The sequence below is a fragment of the Drosophila tropicalis genome, unplaced genomic scaffold (genome assembly GCF_018151085.1).
Source record: "Drosophila tropicalis isolate 14030-0801.00 unplaced genomic scaffold, ASM1815108v1 contig_867, whole genome shotgun sequence".
NCBI lineage: Eukaryota > Metazoa > Arthropoda > Insecta > Diptera > Drosophilidae > Drosophila > Drosophila tropicalis.
Window position 1 is genome coordinate 2,728,664 of NW_027173362.1, and position 17,124 is coordinate 2,745,787.

General features: G+C 41.1%; 7 protein-coding genes across 7 annotated transcripts; 5 read left to right on the forward strand and 2 right to left on the reverse strand.

Moving 5' to 3' along the window:
• Positions 1 to 100: 100 nt before the first annotated feature.
• Positions 101 to 2,662, forward strand: prtp (pretaporter). Its single transcript, XM_068298805.1, has 3 exons — positions 101 to 356; positions 1,093 to 1,525; positions 1,596 to 2,662. The coding sequence occupies exons 1-3, from the start codon at positions 193 to 195 to the stop codon at positions 2,244 to 2,246; spliced, it is 1,248 nt and encodes a 415-aa protein (XP_068154906.1). The 5' UTR covers positions 101 to 192; the 3' UTR covers positions 2,247 to 2,662.
• A 119-nt stretch (positions 2,663 to 2,781) lies between these two features.
• On the forward strand, positions 2,782 to 5,400 carry LOC137583702 (man(5)GlcNAc(2)-PP-dolichol translocation protein RFT1). Its single transcript, XM_068298804.1, has 4 exons — positions 2,782 to 2,963; positions 3,047 to 3,261; positions 3,328 to 4,612; positions 4,711 to 5,400. The coding sequence occupies exons 1-4, from the start codon at positions 2,904 to 2,906 to the stop codon at positions 4,846 to 4,848; spliced, it is 1,698 nt and encodes a 565-aa protein (XP_068154905.1). The 5' UTR covers positions 2,782 to 2,903; the 3' UTR covers positions 4,849 to 5,400.
• A 126-nt stretch (positions 5,401 to 5,526) lies between these two features.
• Positions 5,527 to 8,100, forward strand: cactin (cactin, spliceosome C complex subunit). Its single transcript, XM_068298802.1, has one exon. It carries the CDS (start codon positions 5,575 to 5,577, stop codon positions 7,912 to 7,914), a length of 2,340 nt encoding a protein of 779 aa, XP_068154903.1. The 5' UTR covers positions 5,527 to 5,574; the 3' UTR covers positions 7,915 to 8,100.
• A 2,236-nt stretch (positions 8,101 to 10,336) lies between these two features.
• Positions 10,337 to 11,900, forward strand: BORCS5 (BLOC-1 related complex subunit 5). The gene is given in 2 exon segments (XM_068298607.1): positions 10,337 to 10,970; positions 10,972 to 11,900. Coding segments are annotated over 2 exon segments (1,134 nt in total). The 5' UTR covers positions 10,337 to 10,526; the 3' UTR covers positions 11,662 to 11,900.
• A 156-nt stretch (positions 11,901 to 12,056) lies between these two features.
• On the reverse strand, positions 12,057 to 14,384 carry LOC137583536 (AH receptor-interacting protein). The gene is made up of 3 exons (XM_068298608.1): positions 14,089 to 14,384; positions 13,796 to 13,972; positions 12,057 to 13,731 (listed from the first exon to the last, which is right to left on the reverse strand). Exons 1-3 carry the CDS (start codon positions 14,179 to 14,181, stop codon positions 13,039 to 13,041), a joined length of 963 nt encoding a protein of 320 aa, XP_068154709.1. The 5' UTR covers positions 14,182 to 14,384; the 3' UTR covers positions 12,057 to 13,038.
• A 328-nt stretch (positions 14,385 to 14,712) lies between these two features.
• Positions 14,713 to 16,570, forward strand: LOC137583430 (activating signal cointegrator 1). The gene is given in 6 exon segments (XM_068298462.1): positions 14,713 to 14,853; positions 14,915 to 15,325; positions 15,327 to 15,908; positions 15,963 to 16,084; positions 16,157 to 16,351; positions 16,407 to 16,570. Coding segments are annotated over 6 exon segments (1,461 nt in total). The 5' UTR covers positions 14,713 to 14,785; the 3' UTR covers positions 16,490 to 16,570.
• Positions 16,447 to 17,073, reverse strand: LOC137583431 (migration and invasion enhancer 1). The gene is made up of 2 exons (XM_068298463.1): positions 16,936 to 17,073; positions 16,447 to 16,861 (listed from the first exon to the last, which is right to left on the reverse strand). Exons 1-2 carry the CDS (start codon positions 16,959 to 16,961, stop codon positions 16,600 to 16,602), a joined length of 288 nt encoding a protein of 95 aa, XP_068154564.1. The 5' UTR covers positions 16,962 to 17,073; the 3' UTR covers positions 16,447 to 16,599.
• Between the last annotated feature and the right edge of the window lie 51 nt (positions 17,074 to 17,124).

Here is a 17,124-nt window from a genome sequence, read left to right on the forward strand (position 1 = left end):
GATATATATCGATTTCTAAAACGATTAATCTCAGCGAATTCAAAAAAAGAGCAGCGAATAACGGCCAAGCAAATTCGTACGTGTGTGTGGGTGTGTTTTGTTGTTGTTGAAAATTTCGAGTTTAGTGTTTTATTTTATTTCAATTTGTGAAAGAAGAAATACATATTGAAATTTTTGCTCACTAAAAATAAAATGTTAGTCAAAACATCGTTACTCCTTTTATTTATTGCTGCAGTAGCAATAACTACAGCACAAGCTGATGGAGCTGAAAAGCAGTTCGCCGTGGACTTGGATCCGGAAAAGTTTGCCGAGGTCATTGGAGCCGGCAATGTATTTGTCAAATTTTTTGCGCCATGGTAAGAGCATCTCCCGTTTATACATGTCTGTCTATGAGTGGGTGCATATGAGTTGAGTCCCTAAATAAGTGGGCAAACAAAAAAAAACGTTGACTTTTGTTTCCAGCTTTTTTATGTTTGCTTAACTCCCGGCGAATAGGGAAAGACCACGCAATACCCACTAGCCACGCACACGTACGCATATCCACAAAACAGACGTATAAATATGCCCATATGTGTGAGTGAATGTGTGTGTTCCACGTATCATAAATTTAGTTAAGCGGGGGTCACCCCCTAATCTTTGCAAGACTTTCGTGGCCCGGGCAACATATTAGTCAACGGCTCAAAAATCTAGTGGGGCAAGAGAAGCGAAGAGCGCACGTACTATGATAATGGGGCTTTGTGTAGAAGGGGCGGAAGAGACAAAGCGCAAAATATGATTGACAACAAATGTGAAATGTGCTGCGTCGCCTTATCAGTGGCGTCTGTGCCATTGTCTTAGCGGCGGGCCTTTGTGTCCGTCCAAACCCTTTGTACGGAAAGAAGTAAACTTTGTCTTTGTTGCCATGAAAGAAAAGATTCAATATTTGATTTCAACCGGAGTTCACTTTATCGCACAAAAAAGAACCCCTCATTTTGATTTCTAATCTGTCTGACATGAATGGTGATTCCATTGTGTGGGGGTGATTCGATGTTATAATCCACTTCAATTCTTTAAAGTTTCTGTTCGCATTTTATCTGGTTAATTTTTGTCCAGGTGCGGCCATTGCAAACGTCTGCAACCCTTGTGGGATCAATTGGCCGAAATAATGAATGTGGATGATCCCAAGGTTGTTATTGCTAAGGTCGATTGCACACAGCATCAGGCACTTTGTGCCGAGCACGAGGTCACTGGGTATCCTACACTGCGTCTCTTTAAGCTTGGCGAGAAAGATTCGGTCAAGTTTAAGGGCACCCGAGATTTGCCAGCAATCACCGATTTTATTAATCAGGAATTGAGCACCCCATCCGAGGCGGATTTAAACGAATTGAAGGTTGACAAAGATGAGAATGCTGCTAATGAAGTCGTCGAGGAGGCAAATACCAATCGTGGCAAAGTCGTAGAACTCAAAGAGGATACTTTTGCTAAACATGTTTCCAGTGGCAATCATTTTGTCAAATTCTTTGCTCCCTGGTGCAGTCATTGTCAGGTGAGAGTGCGGAAAAATTTTAATAAAATTTTTTTAAAAATGTGCCAAAATAATTTTTGATTGCTTACAGCGTTTGGCACCTACCTGGGAGGACTTAGCCAAGGAATTGATTACCGTGACCTCAGTGACAATTTCGAAAATTGATTGCACACAGTATCGATCGATTTGCCAGGACTTTGAGGTTAAGGGATATCCCACACTGTTGTGGATCGAAGATGGCAAGAAGATTGAAAAGTATTCTGGCTCACGGGATCTGCCCACTTTAAAGGCTTATGTTGAAAAGATGAATGGCGCGCCAACTGATGGTGGTGATAATTCTGCTAATGCCGCCAATGAAGGAGCTAAAGAGGAGGAGCGCGACGAGGCAAAGAAGTTGACTCCACAACAATTGAGTGGTGAGACGGAATTCGATAAAACCGTTGCCAATGGCATTGCCTTTATCAAATTCTATGCCCCATGGTGCGGTCACTGCCAGAAGCTGCAGCCCACTTGGGAGCAACTTGCCGCTGAAACACATGCAAGCAGCTCGGACATACGCATTGCCAAGGTCGATTGCACGGCGCAGGAGAACAAACAAATCTGCATTGACCAGCAGGTAGAGGGCTATCCCACTCTTTTCCTGTACAAGAATGGTAAACGACAGAATGAGTATGAGGGTAGTCGCTCTCTGCCCGAGCTCCAGGCCTATATCAAGAAATTTACAAGCCACGACGAGCTGTAAGTTCAAAAACTTTTCATGCGAACAAAAAAGAACAACAATCTAAGAACTAGAAAAAGAATCGAAAAAGACGGTTGAAAAAACCCAAATTTATCGCCAAAGTAATATATAATGTCTCTCTCTCTCTCTCTCTCTCATTGTTTTTAGCCCCGCCCCTATCATCCATCCCCATGTCCCTCTCTTTATGTTTTAATTACCTTCTGGAGTCTGAAAATTGATTAAAAATAGGTTTTGTGATTGCATTTACCTTGTCATCATCCCAATTACCCTAAATGTGTGTGTTCTCCCAATGACAATTTGTTGGATGTTTTTTTTTTTTTCATTTGTGTCTGGGATGTTTCTAAGGCCATTTAGTCATTATAAAAAAAAGAAAGTGATTTTCAAAATAAAGAGATTTTTAATCAAATGGGCAAAAACTACTTTTTATGGTTTATTTTTCAAATAATTGCGGTTTCCTATGCGTCTCTGATGTTGCCATACCGATGAGCTCAACAATTGATGCCACAGCTGCAGAAAAAGAGATCTGGCCACACTGCAATCTACGAAATAAACAATATGACGTTGGTTTTTTATAACTGACACTGACTAAATTTTACCTAAACTTGGGAACTCCCCGTCGACTGCTCACTGAGAGCAGCCATCAAGTCTGCCAGCAAGCCAATGGCACGAAATGTGCTAGAGAGTAGCCTCCTCGGAGCTGGCTTCAGCATTATCTTTCAGGTAGGCATTGTCACTCAATTTAAGGAAACTGTTCACGATTGGATCTTTTAATGTGTAGATTGGTGACTAATGTTTAATTACAGATCTTGTGCCGCTTTCTAACCTTCGGTATCAATGCGTATATTGTACGCCATGTGGGACGCGAAGTCCTGGGCATTATGAATGTTCGGCTTTTGCTCCTCGAGAGTACATTGCTCTTTCTGTCCCGCGAGGCTATCAACCGGGCGGCATTGAGTGCCAATGCTCAGCAACGTGACAAATGCCCATGGGGCCAGCTTATCAATCAAATGTGGTTAACGTATGTTGTTTCCCCGAATTCGCTATTAATCTTCAATCCATTTTTATTCGCATAAATGTATTACAGAGTACCCATTTGCCTGGTGCTGTGTGCACCCTGCTTGTACATTTGGCTCAACTGGCTATCGGCGGTGGATGAGCCCTTCACCCAACAATATGAATTCGGCTGTTATGCAGTGGCCTTGTCGTGCGTCCTAGAATTGTTGGCGGAATCATCAGTATTTGTGGCGCAAGTTTTTTGCTTTGTCAAACTAAAAATCGTATTGAATACCCTTCATATTTTGGTGCGATCGGCAATCTTTCTATGGATCGTAACGGGTAATCGTCAGGCAGCTATCTATGCTTTTGCCATAGCGCAATTGGCCAGTGCGGTGACCATTGTCCTGGGTCAATATGGTTTCTTTTACTTTTATATCAAGCGATTCAAAATATTTCGGGAGAAGAGCATTAGCCAGCAGAAGAAGAGTACCAGCAGCAGTGGCAGCAAAACGTTAATCTCTTCTTGGGAATTGTCTTTGTTTAAGCACATGGATGATTTCCCGTTTGCCAAACTAACAGACTTCCTGCCTGGCTTTTTGACCCAGAGTCATGAAAAGTACCTAAATCGCGAACTTCAGACGCTAACATTGAGTTTTGTCAAACAGGGCATACTGAAACAGATTCTCACCGAGGGCGAGAAATATGTCATGTCCGTTTCACCGGTATTAAGCTTTGGCGAACAGGCTACATACGATGTGGTCAACAATTTGGGAAGCCTTGCGGCACGATTCATCTTCCGTCCTATCGAGGATAGCTCGTATTTTTATTTCACTCAGACTGTATCGCGGGACACGCGTCTAGCCAAACAACCAGTTGAACGTGTCCGGCAGGCTAGCAATGTGCTGAACAATCTTCTTCTAGGAGTCAGCTCAATTGGTCTGCTGGCCTTTACTTTTGGTCAAAGCTATTCGCATACCGTACTCTTGCTTTATGGAGGCGAGGAGTTCGTCTCTGGCGGTCTACCCCAGAGTTTATTGCAGTGGCACTGCTTGGCCATCTATTTGCTGGCCATTAATGGCATCAGCGAGGGATATATGTTCGCAACGAATACAAGTCGGGACATTGATAAATATAATTATCTTATGGCCATATTCTCGATTAGTTTTCTCGTCCTCTCCTACATTTTGACGGGCGTATTCGGTCCAGTTGGGTTCATATTTGCCAATTGCATAAATATGCTTAGTCGGATTTTATATAGCACACATTATATACGTCAGCAATATCAGCCCTTGGGATTGAATCCGCTTCAAGGCCTTTGGCCGGGCAAACTATTTGGTGGCGCTCTCATCTGTGCGGGCGCAGTCTGCTATTGGGTAAGTGCCATGATGGGAGCATTCCCCTCTCATAATGCACCATGACATAGTCTCAATTTTATTTTTGTCTTTCTCTCTATTATTATCTATTTTCACAGTATCAATCCTCTAGTCTGGGCCTACATCTAGGCATTGGCCTGGTTGCTGGCCTAATTTGTTTGCTCTTTTGGGCCTTTGCTCATTGGGACTTGGTGCGTCTTGCTTGGATCTATGGACGTCGCATTAAGATTGAGTAAGACAAGCGCGAAAAAGAAAACCCAAAGAAGGAAAGTAGTAATATTATTTGTAAAAGAGAAAAAAAAAAGATTCCTACTATATTTGTATACCCTTGCAAAAGAGGCTTATATTTATTTATAATAGCCCAAAGTTTATATTCATACATTTTACATATTTACATCTATATGTATCTATTGTGTCCGTCTGTCTGAGCTATTTGCTTTAGTGCCGAAATTTTGCACCATTCGGATTGTTTGGTGTTTTTAAAAAAAAAATAACAAGTAATTGTTACAGGAACGATCAGTCCAATAATTAATTAACAGAATGCTAGTTAATATTAGTTAATATGTTTATTCAAAGAACACAAATGTTGCAAGGATATAGAAACATCGGCCATTGGCCGAAGTTTTGCCCAACCCTCTTGTTTTTGTTTGGTGTTTAAGCTACCCTTCACGTACACAATACGCACACAACAGAAATACTTAAATGTTGATAGCAACAAAAATACAAAAAATATATATTTGTTAATGTTTAAGATTTGGCATTAAAAGACAACGAAGAATTATTAAAAATGTAAAGCGCATTTTAAATAACCGCCAATTGACGATTAAGTAGCTTATTATCGATCACAAATTGGAAAACTATCGATAACGAAGTGGAGTAATCGATTGTGCTTGGAAAATAATCGGTTGGTCATAAAACTGGCCCGTTTTTGTTGTTTTTGTGTAAACGTTTTGTGACTTATAATGCCGCAGGAGAAAAGCCATTCCCGCCGCCGTAGTCGCAGCCGTGAGAAAAGGAGAAGTAAGAGCCGAAGTCGGGACCGCGACCGAGACCGTGGCCGTGATAGGGATAAGAACAGGCATCGGGAAAGGGATAGAGACCGCGAGCGAGAAAGAGAACGTGAAAAGGAGCGGGAACGTGACCGTCGCCGAGAGAATGAAAAGCGGCATGATCACGAAAGATCCAGGCAGAGGGAAGACAGACACGCACAATCGTCGTCCAGTAGGAACAACCACAAAAAGCACCGGCATCGCTCTTCATCATCCAGCTCCAGTTCTAGCACTTCATCCTCATCCACGCAGTCTAATGGGAAAGCGAAATCGCCTTTAACCAAAAACTCAATGAAACTGCTGCAAACTTTGGAGGCGCGTCGGCTACGCGAACAACAGGAACGCCAACGTCAAAAAGATGAGCTCAAGGCCAAGGAGACACCCGAGGAGAAGCGGGCCCGTCGCCTACGCGAGAAACAGGCCAAAGAGCAGCGACGTCGTGAACGCATGGGCTGGGACAATGAATATCAGACGTACTCCAATGAGGATAACCCATTTGGTGATTCCAATCTCACATCTACATTTCACTGGGGCAAAAAGTTGGAAGTGGAGGGATTGTCGAATCTGCCAACGAAAACCGTTGAGATTCTTTCATTGCAAAAACAATTGGAGAATCGCCGCGAACTGGAGAAGGTAAAGAAGCGACGCCAGGAACGGGAACTTGAACGTCAAGTGCGTGAGGATGACATGATGCAGCAACAACGAGCCAAAGAGGCAATCCAATTCCGTGAATGGCAACGCCAGGAGGATCAATTCCATTTGGAGCAGGCGCGCCTTAGAAGTGAAATTCGTATACGCGATGGAAGAGCGAAACCTATTGATTTGTTGGCTCAATATGTTGCTGCCAATGTGGGCGGCGGTAGTCAGGCTCCCCTTGAGGATTCCCTTGAAATGCAGATGCATGAACCCTATATGCTGCTACAGGGTCTGCCCATAGACGAGCTAGAAGATCTCTTAGTCGACATCAAAGTGTATGAAGAGTTGGAACAGGGTAAGCACATGGATTTCTGGCTGGACATGATTACCATTGTTCAGGATGAGTTGCAAAAGTTACAAAAACTTCAGGCCGAAAACGAAGCCAGTGGAGGTGGTAATCTGAATCAACGACGCGATGGTATTCATCAAAGTGTGGTCAAGGATGTGGCAGACATATTCCGGGGCAAAAATGCCAAACAGCTAGAAGAGATGCGTCAACGGATTGAGGCCAAGATCAGCGGTAGAGCAGATGGTGTCGACATTAGCTACTGGGAGAGTCTACTCAGTCAATTAAAGGCTCATATGGCCAGGGCACGTTTGAGAGATCGCCACCAGATCTTGCTGCGCGAGAAGTTGCAACTGCTGAAACGAGAAAATGAAGAAATTAAAATGGAAGCAAATGACGAACGCGAAAGCCACAGTTTGGAGACACCACATAGTGATGAGGCGGCGGCGGTGGCGCAGCGACCACTAGAAGATGGCAACGAAGCAAATTCCACGAATCCAGATGACATTGGCGAAGATGATGATGACGACGAAGAAGAAGATGAGACATTAAGAGATCTCATTAAAGCGTCCCGCCTTTACACCATGGGTAACTATAGCCCCGAGTATATGAGGCCAGATGATTGTCCCGGTCGTCTGGTACATCCGTCGAACGAGGAAAACGATGATGATCAACCGGCCGATGGCTGCCTCTATTACGACAGTGATGATGAACACCGTGTTCAGCGTCAACGTCTCTTTGTACTCCATCCAGAGCGACGCACTGTCGAGGGTGATGCCCATCATACATTGACACCCCAAGAGTTGCGCATGCGCAACGAAGCACGCCAGGGTATGCAGGGCGATGAGGCTGAATTCAGTGTGGAGACCACATTGGATGCCGTCCCGCAATTGGCCACCGATAAATATCGTCCACGTAAGCCGCGCTACTTCAATCGCGTTCACACCGGTTTCGAGTGGAATAAATACAATCAAACGCATTATGATATGGACAATCCACCGCCAAAAATCGTACAAGGCTACAAATTCAATATATTCTATCCGGATCTTATGGATAAATCCCAAACTCCGCAATATTTCCTCACTCCCTGTGCAGATAATTCAGATTTTGCTGTTCTACGCTTCCACACGGGTCCACCGTATGAAGATATTGCCTTCAAGATTGTCAATCGGGAATGGGAGTTCAGCTATAAACGGGGATTCCGCTGTCAGTTTCATAATAATATCTTTCAACTTTGGTTCCATTTCAAGCGCTATCGCTATAGGCGTTGAACTGAATACAAATTTTTTGTGGATTTTATCATAAATTTCACATATATTTATAGGTCAGGTATAACCTGTGCACTTGGCACTGGAATAAAACTTAAAAAATAGAATTTTGTATATCAATTTTTAAGTATCAAAATGTTTTGTTAAATAAATGTAAGTATCTATAAAAGATATACAGAATTTTCACCATTTAATTTGTGTATTAATCTAAGAAATTTTGTAAATGGAGTTCGTCCTTGACTGGAGCTTACAATTTGACTTGCCGTTTGGATTCGAAATTTTCGATCACACAACATGTAGCAACAACATTCAATACATTTATATAAATATATATATATTTTTTTAATGAAAATCTAAATGTAGAGTATGAGAGATTTTGTGGCTTAGAGTCTTTAAATAAAAACTAGGTACATGTTTTCAAGGTCACTGACATTACAAATTAGTTTAGAAACAATTGTACGAAAAAGTTTAGTTTCTACAATATTAATACTTAAACGAAATTCAGTGGAATGACAAATATATGAAACACTTGTATTCAGATCTTGTTTATGTTTCAGGATTATCTAAAAATCACATACATCCAAACACTAAAAATTTTTAAATCCCTTTGTTTAAAAAGTTCATTTAAAAGAGCTCAAATTACATGAATAATATTTTTGTTACACTTAACTATATACTATACAAATAGATCAAAAATACATACATACAGATATAATTGTCATGATTACAAAAAAATTTGGCAATTCCAAAAATGGCTTCGGTTCAAAATACTAATATCAATGTAAAAGAGAGAGTGCCCGGCTGTGGGTCTAATTTTTTCATCATTGTCAGTGTAAAAGTTAACCTTTGTATTATTATCGAAGAAGACCATTGTTAATGTTAATGTTAATGAGGAAACAGCTATGAGCTACGAAAAAATAAAAAAAAAAATTGACAAATGACCTTTTTTTCAAAATTTCGCCAATTTGTAAAATATTTCCATTTCCATAACAAAAACTGGCCCACAACCTGGCACTCTCTCTTTTTTGATTACATTTTTTCATACTTGTCATTAATTAACCATTAATTTCCCGTATTGATTAGTTTCCTTGAAATTTAATTTTCACATAGGAATTAATTTGACGGAGATTTTTGTTCGTCTTTGGATAAGGATGGCCATTCCATATGCATGGTATTCATATTTGTCATGCGAGCCAAACGTCTCTGGGTCGTTGGTAGTGTCACAATTATTGGCTGAGGTCTTTCATCGAATAACGATAAAACCGATTTGGCCGCAGTTTTGGTTTTATCATCTTTTTTAGCCAGTGGATACTGCTGGATTGAAGGTGGGGAGTAGATGCCAAAGATTTCGCAGTATCCATGTGAACGCCTTCGACCCGGATTGCGACGAGAGTGTGTTGTTTTGCCTTTGCTGGCAGCCAGCGATGAAGAAGATGAAATTGAAGCATCATTTGGAGTCTTGTTAGCAGTCTGCTTCTTCGGAATCGGCTCCATTAGTAGATTATCCACCATCTGACGTAAATTTTGAAGAATCTCATCATCCCCCTGCTGCTTTGGCTGTTCTTGAAGCTTTGCTGTGTCGTCGCATGTCGCGCCTTCGAGGACAAGATCTTTGTCCTCTAGTGGAGCAATAAGGCCCGGGGCTCTCTTCTCGCGGATTTTGGCTAAATGTGAGTTACGGTTATAGGTCATTGAATATATGTTGATCACATTCGGTTCAATGGAATGATTTTGACATTAAATATACGCTGTAAAGTATTAGAAAAAGATTTAAGAAATCATCACTCAATGTTCTACGGATTATAAAATTTAAAACCAACTATTTTTAACTAAACAAAGATTATATATGATTAAACAATCACAAAAAGAATATGTGCGGTACTTGGAAAACCAACTGAATAACAGCTATTTGATTGTTTCTCTTTTTATATTGTAAATTTTAATGATTAATTGTAAGATTTATGATGCGGCTAAGTCTTTGGTAGTAAAAATTGTTTGTTTATGTACACACGTACATACATACATTTCGAATTGTAAAATTGTTTTCAAAAATAAATTTCGCAATTTTGTAAGATGAGTTTTTCAAAATTTTTCTTCCAAATATTTTAAAAATTTTTTTAAAATTTTCAGTCAGTTTTTAAAAATTTTCTTTTAATAAAATTGTATAATTAATTGCAAAAGCAATTCTTACGAAAAAAACGAAAAGCTTTTATTGCGTCGGAGTTGTAAAGAAAACTGCACTTCCCACGCAGTTTTATTCCGCACATGCATATTGCACACTAGCACACACCAGCACATTATAGCTCGTTCTAAATCCGTCATTTAAGACGTTATTTTTCAAAAAATCATTTGTGACCTTAGCAATACTGGTAATCATCATTATCGGAGCAAAGTTATCGTAGTCGACATTATCGCAGGAAAGAAGCGAATTCAGACTGCGGCGAATATTGGCAAGAGGGCGAATTGCTGAGCTGTAGGCAAATAAATAAATAACACAAAAAAGAAAAATAAATTGAAAAACAAATAACCATAAACTCTTGTGCACAAAGAAAAAGGGACAGAGAGTGGGTGCCGCAAGTCCCATTCCTGCCCCAGTTAAACAGATCTTTTAACAAATGGGTGCCGAGCATTCACAGCAGCGTGCCGAGGCCGATGGCCAAGACATCTTTGTTAGACCAACTGGTCATGTACCTGGCAATGGTGAGGGTGGTGGCAGCAGTTCAACAGCTCCAATTTCATCCTCATCAATGGCATTAGCTGCTGCAGCGGCGGCAGCAGCTAATCAAAAACGCGGACGCGTTCAAAGGGGGCAGCCTGGTGGTCATGGACAGGGTCACAGCGCCCAGCAGACGGCCAGCAGCATTGTGATAGCCAGTAAACAGCTAATATCGGATACCGCCTCACCAACTAGCTCCGAGATCATGATGAGTCGACCGCCCTCGCCACCTTTAAGTGTTTGTTCGGATTTGCCGTATGTTTCCTATACGGATCGTCCCATTGGCGGTGATTCACCAAAGATACGGCAAAAGCCATCGGCAGCTGCCCAAATGTTGCAACAAAAAGGGGGGCAATAGCAACGCAAATAGAGCGGCAGCCCGAAAATCTCATCCCGGCGGCTTTACCACATCAATTAAACCAAAACGTCCCCAATCGACAGCCTCCAGTCATAATATAGTAATTGTTAAGCCCGGTGCTCGTGATACTCTGGATGACATTGATCCGGACTTGGCCCGTCTTCGGCACATTCCGCAGTTTTTACCCGTACTTCGAGAGTCCATTACATCGGCCACATATACACGAGATTCGGAGATTTTGGAACGTTTGCATTCACAGCATTTAACCAGTATTTGCACACGCATGCAAACCCATCTCAATCTCTGCGCCAGTCATGTGGCCAGTGAGCAAAATCATTTGGTGGAGCGAACCAAAGTGGTTAGCAATTCGATTACCACACTCTTTGCCAGTTTTGTGGACATGCAGAAGACCTATGCCTCATATGCGGAGCAATTTGCTAAAATTCGTGGCATTTCACAGCAATTGAGTCGCTGCAATTCACTGCTGCATGAAAATATAGCCAGCTTGGAGGCGATTAATAACTACCTCGATGATGAGGATCGTCTGGAGCCTTTCGTTTGGCGTACCGATGATAATAAGCTACGAGGCGAGGCAGAGGGTGCGGCAGCAGCAGCAGCAGGGGCATCATCCTCCTCAGCTGTTGCAGGTGGTAACGCACGTTTATGGCGACTCTAAATCGTACCAAAGATTAGATTTATCTTTTATTTTATTGATATTGTCTATTGTGTAATAAATTTATTCCTAGTTTCTATTCTGCATACATATATAAGAACAGTTACGTGTTAAAACTCCTTATTGGTTCCGATCTCTACTCGACGGTTAAGCTATTTAAAAAACATAAACATATTAACTAGACATACTTCCAATTGATCTGTAAATAAAATACCAATTGAGATTATTCCAAAAATATTAAATTTCAATGGCTTGGAATTAATTATACTTAATAGTTTCAAAGTAACTTGCAATCGCAATAATTCAAGATTGTCTTTATCTAAAAAAAAGTTTCACTATACGTCGATTCAGGATCGATCAGAATCTAAAGATGCATTTCCGAGAAAAACAGGTCCATATACATATGTAGACAACATCTATGAATACTTTTTATTATTAAATGTTTCCTCCATTTATAATAAACACACAAAAATGTCTGACTAAAATTTTATATGGAGCTCAACTATAGTTATACACTTAATTAATACATTTATAAATAATTGTTACTATAAATACATACATATATAATTATTATAGTATCAGAGATACAATATACATTTACAATGCCATCGAAATGGATTTTCAACACAGTTACAATTCAGTTTCAGCTTTTGGTTTTTGGGTCTCCGTCTGGCGATTTCCTCTCAACCCTATGGATCAGATTTTTGTTTTATTGTTTTATCTTAACTATATGTAATTCGCTTACTGCTACACATTTATTAATTCGACTAAATTGAGGACTATCGTCATGAATACATAATTGGGCTAATTAAGATTTACGCAAAGTTGGCCGAACATTTTTCACTAGATACACATAATAACGGTAGCGGCTTCTACCTAGTCGGATCAGCTAAAAACTTAGTTCATAAGAAGCAAAGTGCCATCTTCAAAAGAAAAATTGCCACATTCAGACGATTCCTGGCCTTCATAATTTGGGTAGCTGCAATCTTTTTAATAAAAAATGCAACAAGACAAAAGTAATCACTTTTGTGTTTTAAGCTTAACTTTCCCTCGACCTACTCCACCGATTTTGTCTTGGCTGCTGCCTCGATGTTGCCCTCCCCCCCGCGTTGTCGTTGTGGTCATTGGATTCGTAAGACGTCCTTCGCAGCAGCACAAAATAATTTTACATGTCTTGTAAAGTGTCCAAAGGCAAAGAAGTAAATTCAAGAGGCAGCAGACACAAACAAATCCCTTGGCCCCAATCTCTGCTAGCGAGACAATGAAACTGTGGCGCGCAAGTAATCTTAAGACCAAGGGATCGGCTAATTGTTAACGTTTCTGCTCATACCCATTCCAATAGACCAGAAGGAGCAGCAGGAAATTGGCACAACTTATATTCTAGAACAATTTCTGCATATGCAGACGATCCTGTACGTTGCGCTCGTGCTGCTGATCTTCCAATGATTTCAATTCCTTGGCCACTGTCGCCTTAAGGCTAGCATCTAATGCCAAGGCATCGATAAAATCACGTTTGGCCTGCGTTGGATTCCAAGCGCCGGCATGTGCCTTTGCCCTGCGGAACAATGCCTTCACATTGCGTGGATCAAGGGCCAGAACCTCATTGCAATGCTCGATGACGGCATAGAAGTCACCAGCCAATAGTCGACACTGGGCATAGTTGAGGAGCAATGGTGCCTTAATGCTAGCCAATTCCTGCCATTCGGCATCATGGGGCTTCTCCTTGAGCATCAGTTGTTCAATCATGCCCACTGCCTCACGATAGCATGTCTCCGCTTCGGATATGAGATTGGCCTTGTAGAATTTATTACCACGCTCCCTCAGCGTATTTGTGGCCAACATCTTCTCATCATCGGACATCTGCCAGCGTTCCTTCTCATACTCTTCGGGCAGCTCAATGGACGTTAGTTCAAGAGTGAATTCTAGATCACAAGGATGTTGCAACAGATCATCCAAGTCCTCATAGCCCATGCCCTCGTTTTGTAGAGTCATGCCACAGCAATGACGACGCTCTTCGGGTTTTTTGCCAATGTCTCGCAGGGTTTTCGATATGAACGGATATTGGGCACACAGCTGCGGAAATGGCGAAATTAGTTCACGACCTGGGCATGACCTCTTTTCCCGAATGTTCGCTTACCGTTTTGTGCACTGTAAACTTAGCCACCTCATTCAAGGACATTTTCTGTACAATCACCTCCCAGACCTCCAGTTTGAATTTCTTGCCCAGAACCAGTTCCATGGGCTTATTCATGACTCGGCTATCGTCCACCAGGCGTGAATCCTTAGCTCGTCGCGTCTGAAAATGGAATTTCACCTGCAAAACAAAAGGTGAGAGTTGTAAGAATATAGTCTGATTGGAATGTGGCCTTGGCCCAATTCCTGCAGTGCCATTGGCCATAGTCATAGCAACTGTTGCTCCCTACTACTTACCCTCGTACCAGGTATCAGTTCAATATATTTGTTGCCAGGATTTATGATCTCTTTGCGTATTGGCTGCACATCATTTTTCTCCTGATGCTCCATGGCAAATAAATCAGTTTTTTATTTATATTGACTTGTATTCGTGTAAAAACAAAATTGTCGTTTTTCCGTATTGTCCTGCGCTAAGCTCGTTTCTTTCCCGTTGAATATTCTCGAATTAAACAAAACCAGTGATGCCGTTTCTGGCTTTTTATTTTGGTTAGATTTAACCTTTTGAATTACACATAAAGTCAACAAAAGGTTTTTTGTTTTTTTTTTTTTATTCGCTCAGTATCCGATAAATGTCCAAATTATTCTAATTTTCTTCTTTGGCCATTAATATAGATTTATTAAATAAACAATATAATTCGCATTAACTTAATTTTTTTCTTTTAAATTTTTTTTTTTTGCGCTTTAAACCAAAACATTAAGTGAACAATAGGAACTGCAATAGGGTGCTTAAAATAAGTGTTCATTTGACGAGATGTCACTGTATTTTTATTTCAATTTACATCTGTTAAATCGGCCGGTTATAAAAAATAGCTAGAATCACGTTAATCAACACTGGCATTTTATTTAGAGTGCGCAAAAAAGTGGCTACTATGTCAGCACTTTCATTTACCTATTGAATACCATCAGCTGTGTAATATAGAAACTACCTAAAATTATGGAAAACTGGCTAAGGGATTCGCTGTCCAAGTGCTTGGAATGTGTGGTGACAGAGCAAATGATGTCGTAGGTAGCCACACACTTGTAACGACTGTCTTCTGTAACCTTTTGTTTCCATTAAATTTAGAACTATTTTGGCCATCAAAACAGATCAGGATTTCGATAATTATTTTGGGAATCTGCTAAGCGAAGATAATGAGGAGCATCGTTTGTTTTTGCTGAACTGCCGGCGTATGCTATTGAGTGGCAAACAGCCCAGACAGAGGTCAACCAAGTCGAATCAAAACCACTCTCCGCCAGCGCCAACGGGCAAATCTGGATCTGGCAAATCAGGCAAATACACCAATATCTATGCTAGTGAGACGAAAGTGCTAAAGGGGCGACGACAGTGTCAGTGTCAGGCCACCCAGCACAAGCTGATTAATAATTGTTTGGGCTGCGGGCGCATTGTGTGCGAGCAGGAGGGCAGTGGACCATGCCTTTTCTGCAATGAATTGGTGTACACGGCTGCCGAGGAGGACCAACTGCTGGCCAAGGCTCACAGTGGCCAAACAACAAAAAGGCAACAAGAAGAAGCAGCCGCAGCAATCCCAATCGCTAGATCAGGCACTGGCCCAAAGAGATCGCCTTCTGGAATATGATAAAAACAGTGAAAAACGAACGACTGTTATCGATGATGAGTTGGACTACTTTCAGGAGAATTCGGTCTGGTTGACAGAAGAGGAGCGCGAAAAATTCGAGCGCCTTAAGAGTGAGATGCAGGAACTAAAACATGGAAGTCGGCTGAAACGTAAAATTAAAATTGATTTCGCTGGACGCGAAGTCCAAGATGAGCAACCTGAGCAGCGTATACTGCAAGAGCTCCAAGCTAGCATTAACAGCAGCAAAGGGAATTTTACTTCTGGTCTAAGCATGGCGGCCCCGAATCTGGATATGGCCAAACCACTTGTATATAGAGCCAATAAAGATTTCAAAACCTCAATGGCAACTATCTCCAATGATGGCCTAGAAAGGGTATATAATCGGGTGCAGGATAAGGAACTAATGGAAATGCAAGACATGCGCCAGTGTCTGTCCATGCACCAACCGTGGGCCTCGCTTCTTATAGCAGGCATTAAAAAGTAATTATCCACCAATTTGATTCGTTGTGTTTTCTACATAATAATTCTTTCCAGGCACGAGGGGCGCGTGTGGTATAGTGAGCATCGTGGACGTCTTTGGATAGCTTCAACGTCTAAGCTTCCCCATGACGAGGACATTGAACATATGGAGCAATTTTACAAGCAACTCTATCAAGGTCTTATTCAATGTCGCATTCCAATATAAGTCTGATATTTATAACATTTATTTTTTTTTTAATTCACTGTAGATCCCAATTTGAAGTTCCCGGAACATTATCCCACAGCGAGCCTCTTGGGATGCGTCCAAGTTGACGATTGTTTGCCTCAAGAGACTTATAGAGATTCATATCCACATGGCGAATCGGACAGTCCTTATGTTTTGGTATGCACAAAACCTGAGCAATTACCAATTCTTCTGCCTGTCCAGGGCGATCATAAAATATGTAAGTTTCGACGACCTCTTTAGACTACCACATCACTAAACTCCATTAATTACAGATGAATTGCCTCTGAAAACACACAATGCAGCCTGTAAGACTCTATTGAAGGCCAGAGCTCTGGCCATAAAGGCAACCAATTAGAGTTTCTATTTCTCTCTACACTGGGGTGACAATTGACATTCCACTTTAATAAAAAAATTGTGATTTTTTGTGAAATTGGAATTCGGTGTTTACTTTGGCCTAGGAATAAATCACATAAGTTGGCAATCTTTAATGGGCTCCTGTTTTACAGTCTCCAACTTCTCGCCAATTTCTGCTCGTCGCACCTGTGTTAGGACACTTTCATGTTGCGGGAAGGCAAAGCATGATAACTTTGAGTGCACCAATTGATCATCGATTGTTACCTCAAAAGATCCCCTTCTGCCCTGATGACAATCCACTTCAATTCCCGGCACCTTCTCCACTAAAAATTGTTTAAGCATTTGACATTGCAAACTAAAATTGCATTTGCCACTAAAAAAACGAAAAGACATACGAATTCACACAAAAATAAAGGGCATTACACTGTATGTTCTTCCAATACACACCAATATTCTACATCCACCTTAACCATTACATAAATAAGCAAAGTGGAATTAAAAAACTCCACAAAAATGGGTAAAATAATTTTATTTTTAATTTTGACTTGGCAGTATTGAACACTATCAGCTGTTTGCCAACCAAATAAATTTCCAACACTACTGGTAATTAGCAGACTCAAAAAGAGTGAGAACAAC

Coding starts and splice junctions, on each gene's coding strand:
- LOC137583431 (XM_068298463.1), bottom strand. CDS start 16,961: ATGGTTAAGGTGGATGTAGAATATTG. Junction 16,862..16,935: donor AAGGTGGATGTAGAATATTG/GTGTGTATTGGA, acceptor TCGTTTTTTTAG/TGGCAAATGCAATTTTAGTT.
- LOC137583536 (XM_068298608.1), bottom strand. CDS start 14,181: ATGGAGCATCAGGAGAAAAATGATGTGCAGCCAATACGCAAAGAGATC. Junction 13,973..14,088: donor AACTGATACCTGGTACGAGG/GTAAGTAGTAGG, acceptor TTTGTTTTGCAG/GTGAAATTCCATTTTCAGAC. Junction 13,732..13,795: donor AGTTTACAGTGCACAAAACG/GTAAGCGAACAT, acceptor CCATTTCCGCAG/CTGTGTGCCCAATATCCGTT.
- prtp (XM_068298805.1), top strand. CDS start 193: ATGTTAGTCAAAACATCGTTACTCCTTTTATTTATTGCTGCAGTAGCA. Junction 357..1,092: donor GTCAAATTTTTTGCGCCATG/GTAAGAGCATCT, acceptor ATTTTTGTCCAG/GTGCGGCCATTGCAAACGTC. Junction 1,526..1,595: donor CCTGGTGCAGTCATTGTCAG/GTGAGAGTGCGG, acceptor GATTGCTTACAG/CGTTTGGCACCTACCTGGGA.
- cactin (XM_068298802.1), top strand. CDS start 5,575: ATGCCGCAGGAGAAAAGCCATTCCCGCCGCCGTAGTCGCAGCCGTGAG.
- LOC137583702 (XM_068298804.1), top strand. CDS start 2,904: ATGGCACGAAATGTGCTAGAGAGTAGCCTCCTCGGAGCTGGCTTCAGC. Junction 2,964..3,046: donor GCTTCAGCATTATCTTTCAG/GTAGGCATTGTC, acceptor GTTTAATTACAG/ATCTTGTGCCGCTTTCTAAC. Junction 3,262..3,327: donor ATCAATCAAATGTGGTTAAC/GTATGTTGTTTC, acceptor AATGTATTACAG/AGTACCCATTTGCCTGGTGC.